Here is a 20,518-nt window from a genome sequence, read left to right on the forward strand (position 1 = left end):
GTGATGCCGATTAGGAAGAAGAAGAAGCCGTACTACCAACTTCATACCCTTCCAGAATTGTTTGATTTATTTGTATTCAAATGTCTGGTGATTGTTTTGTATTTATTTATGCGAATGTGTACTTGTATATAACTGTCATTAATTTTAAAAGGCTTCGGCACTAACGAGCGGTTATTTTTTTTTTTCTAACTTCCAAAAATTTTTTTTGGCCTAAAACACGCCCAGGCACTCACTGATGAACCTCTGTAAGTTTGACGAAGATCCGTTCAGCCAATTCTGAGAAAAATGGTGACAGACAGACAGACACACAGACAGACATCTCTCTTATATAGTAGACTAGCAGAAGTACCCGGCATTGCCGGGCGGGGGAGGGGAGGGGGAGGGGGAGGGGGAAGGGGAGGGGAAGGGGAGGGGAAGGGGTGGAGAGGGGAACGGGGGGGAGGGGAGGAGAGGGGGGAGGTGGGGGAAGGGGAGGAGGAGGGGGGAGGGGAGAGGAGGGGGAGGGAGGGGGAGGGGAGGAAGGGGGAGGGGAGGAAGGGGGAGGGGAGGAAGGGGGAGGGGAGGGGGTCGGGAGGAGGAGGGGGAGGGGAGGGGAGGGGGTCGGGAGGGGGAGGAGAGGGAGGGGGAGGGGAGGGGGGAGGAGGGGGAGGGGGAGGAGAGGGAGAGGGAGGGGGAGGGTAGGGGGGAGGAGGGGGGAGGGGGAGGGTAAGTGGGGAAGGGGGGGAGGGGGAAAGGGGAGGGGGTAGGGTTGAGGGGGACGGGAGGGGGTAGGGTGGAGGGGGAAGGGGGGAAGGGGAGGATGGAGGGGGGAGGGGGAAGGGGAAGGGGGGGAAGGGGAGGATGGAGGGGGGAGGGGGAAGGGGAGGATGGAGGGGGGAGGGGAGGATGGAGGGGGGAGGGGAGGACGGAGGGGGGAGGGGAGGTAACATTACATTACACACACACAAACTGTGTTTTATGTTCAATGGTCTGGCGGCGGGAATGGAACATCATGTGATCGCTCTGAACGAATCAGCGCACTGCTCTGCCACCACCTCAGATTCTGTGTATAATATTCCTCGCTGAAAAAAAATCTATGTGAAACATGCTACTATCTATGCTAAATCATGCTAAATCATGCTAAATGCTAATCATGCTAAAATCTATGCTACTTGCTGTGAGTTTATGGCGGCAAGGAACATCACGTGATCGCTCTGAGCGAATCAGCGCGCTGCTCTGCCACCGCCTCAGATTCCGTGTATAATATTCCTCGCTGAAAAAAAATATGGATCTAAAAATGAAAGAAAAAAAAACCTATGTGGTGTGAATGGCGATGTTCCTCGCTGAAATGTGAAAAAACGCAATCGCTTTTCGCTCTGAATTATGTGCGAACACGTAACTGTGAGTTTATGGCGGCAAGGAACATCACGTGATCGCTCTGAGCGAATCAGCGTGCTGCTCTGCCACCGCCTCAGATTCCGTGCATAATATTCCTCACTGAAATGCGCTGAGGTAAAAATATGGTAAAAAAATATTATGAAATTTTTTTTTTTAGGTCGGCCATGTTCTTCCCAGGCTCAATGGCCATGTCTATGCCAAATATCAAGCACGTGAGCCTCTCCGTTTAGGAGTCTATCGGTAACATTACACACACACACACACACACACACACACACACAAACTGTGTTTTATATATACTAGGGCATGCCCGTACGTGGGTGCCCGTTCCTTGCCAAAAAAAAAAAAAAACGCTACCCGTACGCTCTACCCCGCCCGTACGCCCGTAAACAAAAAAAACAACGCTCTTCGCTTCCGCCCTTCGCTCTGACTGAATTGGGAGAAATAATGCGCATAAGAAATCGAGAAATTATTATTTTCTCCGGAAGAAATCGAATTACGAACCGTAATGGCGCACGCGCTCGGCTCGGCTCGCTCTCACATCGGCCACGCCTACGCAACAACGCGTTCTGTGATTGGCTGCCGGAAGTGAAGTCTTCACTGTCCGGAAGGTCGCAAATCGCAGTTACGATGAATCGCAAATTAGTTTTAATTAGTTTTAAAACATAGTTTAACGCCAACATAGTTTGCCAACGTGAAATAAATGAATACGCTCTCAAATGTGCCGTCCGAGGCAGAGTCTGTTCGCCACGTTCGGCACACGTGATAGCTCGCTGCTCTCTGATTGGTTGAATCGTTTTTTGGACATAGCTCGGTAACTACTTCTCCGATTAATATGAAACCTTGAAAAGGCACATCCTCGGGTCCCCAGCAATATACCTGGCAAGTTTAAAGTATATCGGACCCGTGGTTGTCGAGAAACAGCGGTTACAGACATACATACATACATACATACATACATACATACATACATACACACAGAGATTACTGGAATTATAGATAGAGCATATAGATAATCTAGGAATAAATTAGTGGAGAAATAAATGATGATGACGTCATCGGTCCCATGGTTCGGCCGCCTATTTGTTTTAACACAAAAGCCTAAAAACCACTGCAAATACATCCTGGCGAGGGTCTGCAATCTCTGTTTGCTCTTTGTTGTTGCTCTTCTTTTTACTGCATTGATACGCATGACTATTTGAAGTGAGAATGAACATTATGATGACAAGGCAGAGTATAATATTTCTCTTCGAGCGACCATTTGCAGGAGTATTATCTCTGGTTGTGAGGACGGAGCAATGGATGTCCGCTCTGGGCAAGGAGCTAGAAACCCGAGTGGAGCCGAGCACCTTGTCACGAGGGCCCGGCCATGTTCTTATGGCATCTCGTTCCTCAGGTTCTACTGGGATCTCATCATGTTGCTGCTGATGGTTGGAAACCTGATCGTCATTCCAGTTGGGATTACCTTCTTCAACGACAAAAGCACGACGGCCTGGATTGTGTTCAATGTGCTCTCGGACACGTGCTTCCTCGTCGATTTGGTCCTCAACTTCAGGACTGGCATCATCATCGAGGACAACACGGAAATCATTCTGGACCCCAGGGTCATCAAAATGAAGTACCTTAAAACCTGGTTCCTCGTGGACTTTGTGTCATCGATCCCTGTCGATTATATTTTTCTAATTGTGGAGACAAGAATCAATACCGAGATGTACAAAACGGCACGGGCACTGCGCATTGTCCGCTTCACCAAAATCCTGAGCCTGCTTCGGCTGCTTCGCCTGTCACGCTTGATCCGCTACATCCACCAATGGGAAGAGGTGAGTCAACCGGTTTCCCCGATCCACATCACGTGCTTTCTCTCCCTCTCTATCTGTTCTTGATCTCAAGCTTTGTGGTAAACTTAGCCACTGTTGCTTGACCGTAATAATGTGATGTACAAGGCCATGTTAGTAACAATAACGCTAACAACTCAAAGTTGGCGTGGAATTGCCAACTTACCACTCGAGCTGATGAACCATGAATGGGGAATGAGGACACATTGGTCCATGTTCACCATGATTACTTTGCTTGTTTTACAAACAATTAATGGGAACTGCATTAAGATTTTCATGAACGCAGGTGTTATTGCCATTCTGGTGTTACTGCCAACCATGCACTGAACACCTGATCTTGAATGTGGCAGTTGCGCAACATGGGCTGGCTAACTTCGGCCTTTCTTTGGCTGCACATGATTTGATTGAATCGACAGGAAGATAAGTGTTTTGTAATATGTCAGGTGTTTTAAAGGTAAAGGAAATGCCGAGCAGAACGGTTTAATAAGTAAGTGTATGTTGTGGATTTGCTTGATGTATTGTGAAGGAGGTAAAAAGGTTTTCCCCAAACAATGATAGAGTCCTACACTAGTGAAACGCGTTATGGCAGATGTTAGTTCCTTTCTCGGTAGTTCCCAACCAGCGTCACGCACGACTGGCGGAGGGTTCGTTTCCTGATGCCTTCGGAATACAAGTGGTTTTTTTTCTTCTGGTTTCTGATGGTTTATTTGAAAACATCAAAACTACTTCTCCACCCCTCGCCCCCCCCCCCCCCCGCCCCGCCCCGCCCCGCCCATCTCAACCTCGTTTTTGGTTTACCGTCTGCATCCATATGTGCCATGTTATTATATACAGGTAACGGTACCCGCCCTATGGGCGGGGCTTCAATTGGGAGGCCCAAATGAAAGGGCAAAATATCAGAAATTGAAGGCTTTTTATTTTATTTTAAACGATTCATATAAACATCTGTTGAATCATATCACACGCAAATCATCAAAATCTAAACAGTACATGGCACCCATTTTGAAAAAAGATTGAATTCTGCAAAACGAAAATGGCCGCTACACGTCTTTCTCAGTCACACGTTTATGTCTGAAGAGTGCGCGCCGAATCTGTAACACGGAAGCGGCCGCGACACCTGTTTCTCAGTCGCTTTGCACACGCTGCCATGTTACTTTGGAGCCGCACGTTTACATAGGAAGAGTTCGTCAGGAGTCGATCTACTCTCTCCTGGTACGTAGAATAAACAGTATTTGTAGAATTTCAATAAAAGCCACATCACTGTTCATATCGGTAAATATTATTCCATCGTATTTGGAAAAACTGGAAAATTGGAAAAACAATGTAGCCTACTTTACTCCCAGGGGGTCCCAGGATTACCCACCCAAAATTTTGTTGTGATCAGTTCAGCCATTTTTGCAGAACCTGGGAACAGACAGTCAGACATTTGGTGAATTATAGTAAGATTGCGATATACTCAATAAAAATGATACTCAATAAATTGGGATTAGAGATCAAAGGATGAATATGAAGCAAGAGTAGTACAGAAGTTCATCCTTTATTTATTGTTATTTATATGATGTTTCACCATTGTAGAACAATAACACTTATGTTCAGTCCCCCATTTTAGGTAAGCATAAGTATTTGAACAGATTAACTTAAAGTAAATTAAAGTAGTACAACTACTATTTGGTTGCATATGCATTACATGCAATGACTGCATCGAGCCTGTGACCCATCAACATCACCAAACTCTTGTTATCTTCCTTTGAGAGGTTTTGCCAAGCGTTTACTGCAGCCATTTTCAGTTGTTGTTTGTTTTGGGGGTTTCTGACTTTAGTCTCTTCTTCAGAAAGTGAATTGCTGCTCTATTGCATTTAAATCAGGATATTGACTTGGCCAGTCTAGAACCTTCCACTTTCTCCCCTGATGAACTCTGGTTGCATTGGTAGTGTGTTTTGGGTCGTTGTCTTGCTTCATGGCGAAGTGCCTCCCAATGAGGTTGGAGGCATTTTCTTGTACATAGGCAGACAAAATGTTTCTGTACACTTCCGAAATCATTCTGCTGCTGCCATCATCAATAAAGATGAATGAGCCAGTTCCAGAGGCAGCCATGTAAGCCTAACCATGACACTACCTCCACCATGCTTCTAGTTAGGTCCAAAACTTCAATTCCGTGACCATTTTCTGGCTAGTAAGGTTTGACGATTGATTTGACTTCTATTGACATTTTATAACAAAAATAGCCTCTATGTCCCTCCCAAAAATCCCGGCATTTTTCGCCAGAGGCCCGAATCCAAGATGATCGCCGGCACTATCTTGAAAAATTAAGTTTTGAACCAGAACACCTAGAATCACGTACAAAGACACTTTTTTGGGTAATTTGACCACGAGGATTCCGAATCTGACATTAGTTTGACGTTATGACATTATTTTGACCCAGAAATCCAAGATGGCCACCATCCAGTAGAGCGAAAATGCAACTTTTGTACTTAAACATGTTAAAGAAACTACCTCCATAAGGATATCTTGCAGTAAAGTAATTGATGATTGCATGACAAGTAAACTCATTACACTTCAAAATAAGCTATTTTTAATAGCTGTGACTTGAACAGTTTTCAAATGAAGTAATTAATCAATATGACCTTTAATTATATGATTAGTCCGAATCAGAGCATTCTGCTTCACTAGAATCTGAATCATCAGATTCCGATGAATCTTCCCGCCTTTGTACATTATCATCTCGCTCCTCATTCCCCTCCTGGCTCTCATCTTCCTCACTCTCTTCAACTGGCCCTGGTGCAGGTAGATGTGTCGGGAGAGCAGGTTGCGTGTGGCGGACAGGGCGACAGCGACCACCCACCAGCTCCCAGCCATGTCCGAGTGGCGAGGGGTGGTGTTTTTTGGAGGGATGACACACAAGATATGCCAAGTAGTTTGCTCGGAGGCAGTGTTGGCGTAGGCTGTCTGCATCTGGAGGGAGACGGATAAATGATTTGTTTTTCAGTGTCTTCCACTTTGCTGCACGGGCCTCAGCCATGGTGCTACTCTTTTCGTCGCCATAGATGACATGTCGTGTGAACTGGAAGAGCTCCTCTAGCACCTCCTCCTCAAGGTCAAGGCTATCTCCACACAGCGAGAGCTGCCGTCGAGCCACAGGGCTCTTCGCCACCCGGTCATACACCAACTTCTTACCCTTGCCATAGAAGCCTGAGTTGGCATCACAGCCTGTCATACAGTGCAGCTGCACAATACAGTCTGCCATCTCATCATTAACCAGGCCATGACATAAGATAGTCTCCTTCTTCCTCTTGATACAGAGCTTTCCGGGCAGCTGCTGCGAGATGACTGCTGCCGCGACATAGGCATCGGTATCAGCGGTATCAATGACAACAGGGCCACTGTAGCCTGATTCACGCAGAACTGCATAAGCAGAAAAGAGGACAGTATCAGCCTCAGACTGGTCAAAGCTGTAGTTCTCCATTGGTTGCTGGGTTGACAAATTGGTGCAGTGGGAGCCAACAGAGTAGACAATCTCTGCATCAACACTCTCTGCAAGGTCTGTCAGGTAGGTGCATATTAGCTTTTGCATCCGCCCCTTGTTGCTGACGCTACATAGAAGTGTTTTGAATGCTTGGGCAGAAGGGAAGGGGTCATTCAATTTCATGTAGGTGTTGGTATATGTACCTTACCCTGTACCCGCAGGTCTCGCTCGTCATCTTTAGTAGAGTATGGTGTGTCATATGGGTCATTCACACAGAAGATACGTTCAGCATCACCATGGCGGGCAAGGATGATGGAAGACACCTTGTGGACATAGTCTGACCACTTGTATGGGGTGCCATGTTGCGTCTGTCGATCCTCTGCTGATGGAGTTGCCATCCTCCAAATCATGCCCATGTCGATGAGAGTGGTGTAGGGTTCCTGCAGATCTACAGATTGCAGAGAGAGTTTCTGGATGAGCTTACTCTTCTGTGTCTTCCTGTATGTCCCGTTGGAGTTGAATAAAGCCACACACTCCTCAACAACACGATGTTCCAGCAACTCAGTGAGGTCCACAAGATGACTGACCTCAACCAGGTTGATCACTGCCTTGAGAGCATTCTGCTCCATTTCAGCAGCTCTCGTTTTGAGTTCCTCCCTGGGCTTCTCCGTGTCTGGCATCTTGGCAAATGTCAAGCGTTTACTCAGAGGGACAGGTGCATGAAGGGAGGTATTCTTACTGACATCATCCTTGAGCCGCTTAGCCACATTGTGCACCAGTTGTTCACTGCTAACACCGATGGCGGAGAGTGCTGCTTCAACATGTGAACCACCCCCAGACGTGTCATAGACTAGGTCGCTCTGGTTTCTCTGAGGGCGGGAGTGGAAGCCGATCTTGCCCTCAAACTCCCGGGTCAGGATATCTTTGATAAAGGATGACTTGATGCTGGATGTTGAGAAGCCATACCGAGATATGATAGAGCTGTAGTCTTTGAGGAGGCTCTGTAGTGACCTTAGCTCACGTTCCTCAAAGATAACTGTTCTGATGTGGTCAAAGAAGATAGTCTGAGCCTCACGGAGATTGACATTGTGCATGCGTGGGAGTTTGTCATCTTCACTCATTTTCTGGTAACTACGCACATATTTCAACCAGCATTTGTTGTGATATCTGATCTCAATCGCATATGGGTCATCAGCTGCATAATCGATCACACAGTTGATTCTGGCTCGCATGCTCTGATCTTCGAGGGCCACCGTGTGACTCTTGAACGTTGCCCATGCATTATCATACGAAATCAGGGACAGCTTTGATTCTGGGTGCTTTGCCGACTCCGGTTTACAGCACCAGACACATTTTGTTTTTTCATGTATCAGCCCTTCTACACTTGATCGCAGCCGCTTGGCAGGTGGAGAAGCAGCCGGGGGGAAAGCCTCAGACATGGACGAAGACTGAGATTGGCATTCCTTGACTTCTCGTTTTTTCTGTCTTGTCTTGGCCTGCTCCAGTTTATTAGCATTCCATAAGGTCAGCCTACATGATTTATGGACACATTGTCTGCCGGGACCATTATCCCAATTGACTGTTGCATAAACGTCTCTGAACTTGTCAAGACCGCTCCATAACAGGGCTTTTTTCTTGAGATTTTCCCAACTCTCAACGGAGGTAACGACATCAGTGGCTTCATTGCAAAGCCCGCCACACTGGAGGACACACGGAACGGTGGACATTCTCTTGACAGCTATCTTCTGAATACTGCGCTTCTCAGTGCCGTCTCATTCGCTCGTATACTCCCTGGAAAGACAGAAATAAGTATATGACATTACACACACAGACAAATAAAAAACAAGAAAATAGCAATTCACTAATCAGGACCTCAATTCCGTGGCCAGTATAGATTTAGCCAAAATAATGTGTTAATTCAGGATCATATGTTCTCCCATTTAAAAGTTGCATTTTCGCTCTACTGGATGGTGGCCATCTTGGATTTCTGGGTCAAAATAATGTCATAACGTCAAACTAATGTCAGATTCGGAATCCTCGTGGTCAAATTACCCAAAAAAGTGTCTTTGTACATGATTCTAGGTGTTCTGGTTCAAAACTTAATTTTTCAAGATACTGCCGGCGGGCATCTTGGATTCGAGCCTCTGGCGAAAAATGCCGGGATTTTTGGGAGGGACATAGAGGCCATTTTTGTTATAAAATGTCAATAGAAGTCAAATCAATCGTCAAACCTTACTAGCCAGAAAATGGTCACGGAATTGAAGTTTTGGACCTAACTATTCACAGATAAGGTAGTGTGCTTTGGATCACATGCAGTTCCTTCCTTTCTCCACACTTTCACCTTTCCATCACTTTGGTAAAGGTTTTCTTGGTCTCCTCTGTCCATACAACTTTGTTCTAGAACTCACATGCTCACCTATGTACTTCTTGGCAAATTCGAATCTGGCCTTCCTATTTTTGGTGCTGATGAGTTTGTTCTATTTTGAGAGTTTTTGGTGCATCTTGCAGTGTAGCCTTTGTAATTCTGCTGCCAATGTCCTCTGTGAACGGTAGATTGTGAGACTTTCACCCTGCACTCTGGAGGTTGTTGATGACATCGCTGACAGTTGTTTTAGGGTTCTTCTTCACAGCTCTGATGATTTTTCTGTCATCAACTGCAGTTGTTTTCCTTGGCCGAGCTGGCCGTTTTACATTGCTAAATACACGAGTGATTTATTTATTTTTCCAGATATTCCAAATTGTTTTATTTGTTTTGCCAATTCCTGTGCTATGGTTCTAATTGAATTCTTCTGTTCTTTCAGCTTTCAAACTGCTTGATGTTCTTTCATAGAAAGTTCTCTGGTCTTCATGTTAGTTTATGCCGACTGACTCCCAAGGCAAATGGAAACGCTAAAACCAAGACTGGACATTCACGGCTTTTTCAATGACTGAACAAGACTAGTTCATTTCAAAATGAACAAGACTAGTTCACCGTATGAACAATCAATACAATAGAAAACACCTGAGCAACAAGAAACACCTGTCAGTCATCTGTTCCAATACTTATACATACCTAAAATGGGGGGCCTGAACATAGAAAGTGTTTTTTCTATAATGGTAAAAACATGTACACATAGAAATATCATGAAATAAAAGATGATCTTCTGTACTCTTGCCTCCTATTCATCTCTTGATCTCAAATCCCATTTTCCTGATAATATAGCAATAATAACAAATTTGACTTCACTGTTCCATTATTTATGAAGGGCAGGCACTCTATACTCATACTTGGAATCTCTTGCAGTCCAAGTTCAAATGCTTGTGAATTGTAGTATATTCTGGTGTTATGCAATGGTGCTGTATTTCAGAACATGCACTCTATTGGTTCACGAATTATCAAACAGAGTGACCACTATATTCGTCAAGGGTGTGTGTCTGTCTGTCTGTCCGCAGCATAACTACCCGATGATATCATCCGATCTTGATGAAACTTGGGTGGGAAGTTGATATCATGAGCTCGTTCTGTCCTGCCTCGAGTGGGCGTATTGCGCCCATTGTGGGCGGAGCCACGCCCGAAAAAGATGTATTTATAGGGGGTAATCGAGTTCAAGCTCCATCTTCTCCGAGGGGTTTGGTGGAATCTGACAGGGGTTTCGGTATTTGGTTAGGCCAATGTCATGTGTCTAGCCCCACAGAGCTCGATTTTTCATTTTCGCCCCAAGGTCAAGGTCACAAGGTCACGAAATTTAGAAAAGTCTATTTTTGATGGTTTTATTACATTGTTCGCTTCCTGATAGGGTGAAATGTCATACATGATCTTATATTATCACATACATCATGAAATACAAGTTTTCCAACAAATTTCAGACTCTTCGACCTTTGACCTTTGAAGGTCACAAAGGTCAAATTTTCAAAGTTGTCGGAATCGAACCGAAATTTCGGTATTGTGTGGCTAACTGACCTCATAACTGATTATACATTATTTTCTATCTCTTTTCAAGGTCAGTAACCTTCGTTTTGACATTTCCGGGCCTGGCCTGTCCGGGTCTGTTTCGGTTATAGTCCGTCCTTTGTCATTGAATACCGCTCGCTCGTGAACCATCGTCGTCTCCTGACTTGCCAGAGACTCATTTAAACTAACTGTTCTTTCCACTTATACTCATTCATGGACATTAATTTTTTCTGACGTTTCCTTTGCAATTGTAGGCCATTGTATTGTATCTCCGGCCTGATCTATATTCCCAGCCAGCATATCTAGCTGGGGCTCATACGAGTCCTATGTGGACTAACTTGTGGGTCCCATGTGTGTTCCTACACGTAGGCCCCAGCTGGATTTGTCCATAGGCACCACCCGGGGGACAACTGGGTTGCCCACGTGGGCAGTGCATGGGTTTTTAATGGGCTACCCCATGTGGGCTGGACATGGGATTTGCATGTGTTATAGATGGATTTTTTGTAGACCTCGGATGAATGTAAATGGGGTGTAAATCGATCCTGCATTAGCTACAACATCACATCTGCTTTACTGTCGGCAGAAATATTAAATAGAGTGTATTTTTGAGAGGCTTTTGCTTGAAGTGAACTTAAAGAACATCCGAACTTGCATCTGTCAAAACAAGCTAATAATGGAAAATACTTTAATAATTAAATGGTGTTCCTGTGATATTTGAAATGTCTTGGAACATCTTGCTGTGGAATTCCTGCTTCCAGAATAGGAAGGGTGTGAACGTCTGAAAATTTGACGAAGATAACATCTGTTCACCCATCCCTGAGAAACATGGCGACACACACAACACACACACACACACACACACACACACACACACACACACACACACACACACACACACACACACACACACACACACACACACATACACACACACACACACGGACTGACACCCTCCTTCAGGTGCAGGTGACCTTGAGCACCTTTGACCTCCTAAAAACTTGGTGTTTTCCCAAGATCCCCTCCAAGCACGGAGGAGACGGAAATGACATATGCACACTGTAAATGTTTGCCCAATCCAGACGAATGGTGTGCATCCAATCACGACCAAGTGGAGATGGTCCAGAACCATTTACCACATGCAGGGGCAACACCGCTTGCTGGTCTTGATAACGAACCAACACATTCATCAAGCCTCATGGCTTTATCATCTCCTCTGTGTAAGTACGAAGGGTAGTGTGTATCGAGGCTCACACCAGACAACCCAAATGACGCCAGATCCTTTTACTCACGAGACTGATTGATGGCATCATTGATGCCTCGGTATCCACTGTGACGTTGACTGGCCTGCCATTCACACTGACAGCCATCACAAAGGGGTGATTCGCAGCTGACTTCATGGGAAACACACCCTCACCCTGTTGATCAAACTCGCTGCCAGCCCCGGCCACATCAATCAACCGATGACGGTGCCCGGCCCCGACAGACCCTCCGCACATGACCCGCTTTACCACACCGGTAACGCACCGCATTCCGAAATGGACAGCTCCCACAAGAATGTGAACCACCACATCCCTCACAAGGCTGCTGTGGTAGTTGTAAATGTAACGCCCTGCTTGCATGTACCCGAGAAGAAGAAGAAGAACCCTGATCCACCGACCCAGTTGGAGAATTGCGAGCACGTGGTTCTCCCGCAGCTATGGCATTAACCACAGTCCACAGAGTCCTCCCCAACAATGGCGTGAACATTCTTTCTAGCTTGTTCCACAACAGCTGCAGTTTCAACCGCTTTAGCAAATGTAATCTCTTCAAACGTCATCCGTAAAATTGACTCGACCATCTTCTCATCTTGCAACTCTGCGATAAACCAATCCTTCAATCTTTGTGATCGTTCATTGTCACCAAAACGACAATCCCCGCCAGATGCTTGAACCTGGCCGCGAAATCAGCCACCCTCTCATAAGGAAACCAAACCAGGTTGTCGAACTCGTACCACGATAACTGTGGTGACCTGCCTGGTTTAATATGATCGTGCAACATCTTCACTATGGACTCGGAGGTAACAGGATCATCCGACGTCCTCGCCGGCAAAATCAAATCATACAGCAAATGGAAAACCTCCACCGAGGCGAGAGGGATGATAGAAGAAGCACTTTCTCCTTCCCCACCTGGACGATGTCGTTAGCGATGAAATAAAAGCTCAGCTGCCCCGCAAAAAGTTCAACGTTGTCCCCAGCATGCTCCTACTCCGGGACCTTTCCATACGACGTAGCCATGGTCCGAAAAAAAAATCTTGTCACCAATTGTAATGTCTTTGTTATAAAGATGGGGACACGCAGATAGGATCAAGCACCATCTTTATTCCAGGCAACGGCAATACAGGCTTCACTGGGCCCCGCCCACAGCGGCCTCACTCGACCCCGCCCACAGTGGCCTCACTCGACCCCGCCCATAGCGGCCTCACTCGGCCCCGCCCACAGCGGCCTCACTCGGCCCCGCCCACAGCGGCCTCACTCGGCCCCGCCCACAGCGGCCTCACTCGGCCCCGCCCACAGCGGCTTCACTCGGCCCCGCCCACAGCGGCTTCTTTCGGCCCCGCCCACAGCGGCCTCACTCGGCCCCGCCCACAGCGGCCTAACTCGGCCCCGCCCACAGCAGCTTCACTAGGCCCTGACAACAGCGGCCTCATTCGGCCCTGCCCACAGCCGCCTCACTCGGCCCCGTCCACAGCGGCCTCATTCAGCCCCGCCCACAGCGGCCTCATTCGGCCCCACCCACAGCGGCTTCACTCGGCCCCGCCCACAGCGGCTTCACTCGGCCCCGCCCACAGCGGCTTCACTCGGCCCCGCCCACAGCGGCTTCACTCGGCCCCGCCCACAGCGGCTTCACTCGGCCCCGCCCACAGCGGCTTCACTCGGCTCCGCCCACAGCGGCTTCACTCGGCCCCACCCACAGCGGCTTCACTCGGCCCCGCCCACAGCGGCTTCACTCGGCCCCACCCACAGCGGCTTCACTCGGCCCCGCCCACAGCGGCTTCACTCGGCCCCGCCCACAGCGGCTTCACTCGGCCCCGCCCACAGCGGCTTCACTCGGCCCCGCCCACAGCGGCTTCACTCGGCCCCGCCCACAGCGGCTTCACTCGGCCCCGCCCACAGCGGCTTCACTCGGCCCCGCCCACAGCGGCTTCACTCGACCCCGCTCACAGCGGCCTCACTCGACCCCACCCACAGCGGCCTCACTCAGCCATACAGGCACCACAGATATGACGTCAGAGTGTCGTTCTAATTGTAGAGTGACATCGGTGGCCCAGATGAGACCCATGTGGAACCCAGTTAAATAAACCCACCCAGAACCTAAGCCCACCTTAGCCCATCCAAACCACCTATTTCCCAGCTGTGTGTGCTGGTAGTGTTCCTGCGGAATCTCACAAGTACCTCATTTAGTACACATAGGGGAGTGATATGTGGAAAAATTTTGTCCATTTCCTCTCATAATGGAAACACTAGATAACAATGCTTTCGATGTCCTTACACTTGAACAAGGACGAGTCGAAGCAACACGACAAGGTTAACATAATGTGTCGCAATGTTGCCCATTTAACGCAATGTTATCCATTTAACGCAATGTTACCCATTTAATGCAACGTTGCCCATTTAACGCAATGTTGCCCATTTAAGGCAATGTTGCCCATTTAAGGCAATGTTACCCATTTAACGCAATGTTGCCCATTTAACGCAATGTTGCCCATTTAACGCAATGTTGCCCATTTAACGCAATGTTGCCCATTTAACGCAATGTTGCCCATTTAACGCAATGTTGCCCATTTAACGCAATGTTACCCATTTAACGCAATGTTACCCATTTAACGCAATGTTACCCATTTAATGCAATGTTGCCCATTTAACGTAGTGTTGCCCATTTAACGCAATGTTGCCCATTTAACGCAATGTTGCCCATTTAACGCAATGTTGCCCATTTAACGCAATGTTGCCCATTTAACGCAATGTTGCCCATTTAACGCAATGTTGCCCATTTAACGCAATGTTGCCCATTTAACGCAATGTTACCCATTTAATGCAATGTTGCCCATTTAACGCAATGTTGCCCATTTAACGCAATGTTTCCCATTTAACGGCACAAGGATTGTCTAGAGCAAATTTCACTCATTCCTTATACTATATCAAAGAGGAATTCAATACAGATGTTAGAATTTCTAATCCGATTATGGTATTTCGGGTAAAATTTGTACTCATTTTTGATTTACAAAACAGTGCTGGCACGTATGATTGTAAAGATGCTATGGATGTTTGAACGTTTCCTAAAGGTGATCTTATGAGCCTATGATCACTTCATTTTAATGCGTCATTAGAGCATGGTGTGCAATATGTCCCTAATTACAGGTAACGCTGTTACACTGTAACGAGGGACAATGAATATGTCATCATTCAGGGCATGAGTGCGAGCAATTAACAAATCAAAATACAGTATTACTCTCACTGACCTTGAAATGGTTAACACCTGAATTGATTGTCTTAACGTGGTTGCTCGGTGAAGAGAGGCAGCGTTTCACCTGGATTCTGTTGTGTGCGTCTACTCAAGTCAACCTACCTGGGCTGAAAGTCAATTGTCCTCATCACCGAGGATAGCCTGAAGTCCCTCAAATACTCCACCAAGGACGCAGATCATTAGTTGTCCATAAGGTTATTTAGGTTAACCCACTTGGTTGGTTACCTTGGCCATTCTGCATCATTTACCTCATTAGTTGTCCTGTTTGCATGTCACACATGTTGGTCATGCACAATCAGATTATTGGACTAATAATCACCATTGTGATTATCACATCTTTGCAGGTGGCTTGACATGGTTCTTCGGAGGTGAAACAACCTGACATTAGATTATAGTCTTGATTTGATTCTCCATCCCACTGTGGAATGTCATCCTGGCACTTTGCAGCGAGGCCATTGAATCAAAGGGTGCGCCTTCCCTTGGAGTATCGTAATGTCGGATTCCCGCTATTATAGCTTTCGCAGGTGGAGGTTAAGGATCCCACGATGTCTTTTGAAAGAGATTATGGGTAAAATGATCGCTTGGTGGCGACTTACCTTAGACTGGCATCCCAGAGTTCCCTTAGACTGGAATCCCAGAGGTTGCACATCAAATCCAGTTGGATGCATCAGTATGAGGGGCTTGGAGTATCAGTATTACGGGCTTGGAGCATCAGTATTACGGGCTTGGAGTATCAGTATGAGGGGCTTAAAGTATCAGTATTAGTGGCTTGGAGTATCAGTATTACGGGCTTGGAGTATCAGTATTACGGGCTTGGAGTATCAGTATGAGGGGCTTGGAGTATCAGTATGAGTGGCTTGGAGTATCAGTATTAGGGGCTTGGAGTATCAGTTTGAGGGGCTTGGAGTATCAGTATTACGGGCTTGGAGTATCAGTATTACGGGGTTGGAGCATCAGTATTACGGGGTTGGAGCATCAGTATTACGGGCTTGGTGTATCAGTATTAGGGGCTTGGAGTGTCAGTATTATGGGCTTGGAGTATCAGTATTAGGGGCTTGGAGCATCAGTATTACGGGCTTGGAGCATCAGTATTACGGGCTTGGAGCATCAGTATTACAGGCTTGGAGTATCAGTATTAGGGGCTTGGTGTATCAGTATTAGGGGCTTGGAGTGTCAGTATTATGGGCTTGGAGTATCAGTATTAGGGGCTTGGAGCATCAGTATTACGGGCTTGGAGCATCAGTATTAGGGGCTTGGTGTATCAGTATTAGGGGCTTGGTGTATCAGTATGAGGGGCTTGGAGTGTCAGTATGAAGGGCTTGGAGTATCAGTATTAGGGGCTTGGAGTGTCAGTATGAGGGGCTTGGAGTATCAGTATGAGGGGCTTGGAGTATCAGTATGAGGGTTTGGAGTATCAGTATGAGGGGCTTGGAGTATCAGTATGAGGGGCTTGGAGTATCAGTATGAGGGGCTTGGAGTATCAGTATGAGGGGCTTGGAGTATCAGTATGAGGGGCTTGGAGTATCAGTTTGAGGGGCTTGGAGTATCAGTATGAGGGTCTTGGAGTATCTGTATTAGGGGCTTGGAGTATCAGTATTAGGGGCTTGGAGTATCAGTATTAGGGGCTTGGAGTATCAGTATTAGGGGCTTGGAGTATCAGTATTAGGGGCTTGGAGTATCAGTATGAGGGGCTTGGAGTATCAGTATTAGGGGCTTGGAGTATCAGTATTATGAGCTTGGAGTATCAGTATGAGGGGCTTGGAGTATCAGTCTGAGGGGCTTAAAGTATCAGTCTGAGGGGCTTAAAGTATCAGTATTAGGGGCTTAATGTATCAGTATTAGGGGCTTGGAGTATCAGTATTAGGGGCTTGGAGTATCAGTATTAGGGGCTTGGAGTATCAGTATTAGGGGCTTGGAGTATCAGTGTTAGGGGCTTGGAGTATCAGTATTAGGTGCTTGGAGTATCAGTGTTAGGGGCTTGAAGTATCAGTATTATGGCCTTGGATTATCAGTATTAGGGGCTTGGAATATCAGTATTAGGGGCTTGGAGTATCAGTATTAGGGGCTTGGAATATCAGTATTAGGGGCTTGGAGTATCAGTATTAGGGGCTTGGAGTATCAGTATTAGGGGCTTGGAGTATCAGTATTAGGGGCTTGGAGTGTCAGTATGAGAGGCTTGGAGTATCAGTATGAGGGGCTTCGAGTATCAGTACGAGGGGCTTAAAGTATCAGTATTATACCTTTGGAATACCTTTGGCTACGGCTTCCCCTTCGCTCCCACCTTTTGTTCATATGTGTGTTGTACCGTCCACCAAACAGTGATGACTCCATCTACATCTCGCTGTCTGAGAATATGGACCAACTTCTATCTACCCATCCCAACTCTCTCTTCCTCATATGTGGTGATTTCAACTGTCACCATGCCAGTTGGCTGGGTGTGGGTACCTCTCTCACCAGCCATGGCTCTTCAGCAAAGGACTTCTGTGACTCACTGGGACTGACACAAACTGTCAATTTCCCGACCCGGATTTCAGTCAACGGAGCATCTTCTCTTCTGGACTTGGTTATGACTAACTTCCCTGAAAATGTCTGCTGCTCTTCTTCGGCTCCAATCGGTTCTTCTGATCATGTGCTTGTTAAAGTGGACATCTCTCTGACCATTCTCAGAGAGCCTCCTCAGCGTCGACGAGTCTGGCATTTCACTCAGGCCAACTGGCACGGTCTTCAAGCAGCCATCAATCATCTGGACTGGTCTCCCATCTCTACTGCCTCTGACATAAATTCTTCCTGGGAATTCTTCCAAAGCAAACTGCTCTCTCTCATGCACAGATTTATCCCATCTCGTCTTCTGTTGTCATACCCTTCCTCCCGTCCATGGTACACGGAATCTTGTGGTGAGGCTATTGCCCAGAAACAACTTGCTTTCGTCTCCTGGAAAGCAAATCCAACGGAAGGAAATCTCATTTCCTTTCACAAAGCCCGAAACAAGTGTGTGTCCATGCTCAGGAGAGCCAGGAAACAATATCTCTCCGTTCTCAGGACCGAACTCTCTTATCTGTCTCCCTCTTCCAAATCCTGGTGGCGTCTGGTCAAATCTGTTTCTGGTGTTTGTTCCCCCTCCATCCCCTCCCTCACCTCAAATGGCCACACGGCTGACTCCGCACGCGAAAAAGCTGAATGCCTCAACTCTGTGTTTGCCTCTAAATCTTGTGTCCCAAACCCATCCCTCTCTGTACCCACCGTACCCAGTCGTACCCAGCTGCTCCTGGACTCTGTGTCCTTTCCTCCTGACAAGGTGGAAAAGTTTCTGTCAACCCTCGACTCGGATTCTGCAACTGGACCTGACGGCATCAGCCCACGGGTCCTAAAATCCTGTTCTTCCGCTCTTTCACTCCCTCTCTCTGTTCTCTTCACCCTCTCTTTTGCTCAAGGTCATCTTCCATCTGCTTGGAAATCTGCCAACATCACCGCTTTGCACAAAAAAGGTGCAAAAACAGATCCCAGCAACTACAGACCAATCAGCCTTCTCCCAATTATCAGCAAAGTCATGGAATCCATCATTGCTTCAGATATGAAATCTTTCCTCTTCTCCAATGGCTTGATCTCTGATCATCAATTTGGTTTCAGACCTGGACACTCTACTCTGGACATGCTGCTTCTGCTTTCTCAACAATGGATGGAGGTCCTCAATGCCAAACAGGAAATTAGAGCAGTCTCTCTTGACATATCACGTGCCTTCGATACGGTCTGGCACCCCGCTCTGCTCACCAAACTCTCCTCTTTTGGTATCCATGGAAATCTCCACGCATGGCTGGCGGACTTCCTCTCTAGTCGTAGTCAACGTGTGGCCCTGAATGGGTTTCTCTCATCTCCTCTTCCTGTTCAGGCTGGAGTTCCACAAGGCAGTGTTCTAGGCCCTGTCCTTTTTCTGGTCTTCATCAATGATCTCTCTGACTCTCTTGAAAATCCTCTGTATCTCTTTGCTGATGACTCTACTCTCTGTCGCTCCATTCCTCATCCCTCAGATCGGCAGTCTGCTGCCTCCTCACTCTCTGCAGACCTGGACAAAATCACAGACTGGGCAAACAAGTGGAACATGTCTTTCAATCCTGACAAATCTCACACTCTTACGATGTCTCTCCGAAAAGACCGACTGGACAACCCTCCCATCCACTTTCTGAATAATCCTCTCCAAGAAGTTCTGTCACTCAAGCTTTTGGGTCTCACTATCTGCCATGATCTTTCCTGGGAAAACCACATTTCAAATCTGGCCTCCAAAGCCAGTCGCCGACTGGGCATCCTCCGTCGTGCGAAGTCCTTCCTTGGCACACCTGAGCTCCTCACCACATACAAGGCTTTCATCCGCAGCTCAATGGAATACTGCTCTCCCCTCTGGGCTGGTGCTCCTGCCTCACACCTAGCTCGTCTTCACGCTGTTGAAACCAAAGCATTCAGAACCATTGGAATCTCCCGCGATGAAGCTAACTCCAAGGGCCTCTCACTCACTCACCGCAGGCAGGTTGGTGGTCTTTCCATCTTCTACCGACTCCTCTCTGGCCTTGCCCCCCCAGCTCTCTCTGGGCTCTGTCCCGCAAATATTCCTACAGGTCGCACAAGATCTGCCTGCAACCCTCTTATGGTCAAACTGCCAAAATCAAGACTCTCTGCTCACCTTCGCTCCTTCATTCCTCTTTTCTCCCGCCTCTGGAACAAACTCCCTCACTCTCTTCAATCCCACTCCACCCTCCAGGTCTTTAAAACAGCTGTTCACCACCATCTCTTATCTTCCCCCATCCAAAACCTTGATCTTTTCTACCCCCGCTAATTTCACCCCAATTCCACTTTTTTGAAATACCAACTTCTGTCCTGGAAGTCATTGGTGTCCTTGTGTTTTATACTTCTCCCTCCACCCCCCCCCCCTTCCCATGCCTCCTCCCCCCAAGCCCTCTCCCTTCCACACATCTCCCTGCTCTCAAATGTTGTGTTTGTGTGCTTCACCTTCTCTCCCCATCTTGTTTTCCGCTCCCTCTTTTTATATATTTTATTTGGCTGGTTGATTTGTTTGTGAAGTAAATGTTAGCTCTTTCACGAGCCTCGATTCAGTATACAAAAAAAAAAACAAAAAAAAAAAAACAAAAAAAAAAAAAAAAAAAGTATTAGGGGCTTGGAGTATCAGTATTAGGTGCTTGGAGTATCAGTATTACAGGCTTGGAGTATCAGTATTAGAGGCTTGGAGTATCAGTATTAGGGGCTTGGAGTATCAGTGTTAGAGGCTTGGAGTATCAGTATTAGGTGCTTGGAGTATCAGTATTAGGGGCTTGGAGTATCAGTATTAGGGCCTTGGAGTTTCAGTATTAGGGGCTTAGAGTATCAGTATTAGGGCTTGGAGTATCAGTATGAGGGGCTTAA

At 47.0% G+C, this 20,518-nt stretch overlaps 1 protein-coding gene across 1 annotated transcript in view; it reads left to right on the top strand.

Annotated features, from left to right (window-relative positions):
- The window catches only part of LOC137421211 (potassium/sodium hyperpolarization-activated cyclic nucleotide-gated channel 4-like), a 217,025-nt gene that overhangs the window by 44,661 nt on the left and 151,846 nt on the right, over positions 1 to 20,518 (top strand). The window contains exon 2 of the mRNA XM_068107034.2: positions 2,774 to 3,197. Coding sequence (XP_067963135.2) covers positions 2,774 to 3,197 — 424 coding nt within the window. The remainder of the gene's footprint in view (positions 1 to 2,773; positions 3,198 to 20,518) is intronic.

The sequence above is a fragment of the Myxine glutinosa genome, chromosome 2, assembly GCF_964187855.1.
Source record: "Myxine glutinosa chromosome 2, kmMyxGlut1.1, whole genome shotgun sequence".
Classification (NCBI taxonomy): domain Eukaryota; kingdom Metazoa; phylum Chordata; class Myxini; order Myxiniformes; family Myxinidae; genus Myxine; species Myxine glutinosa.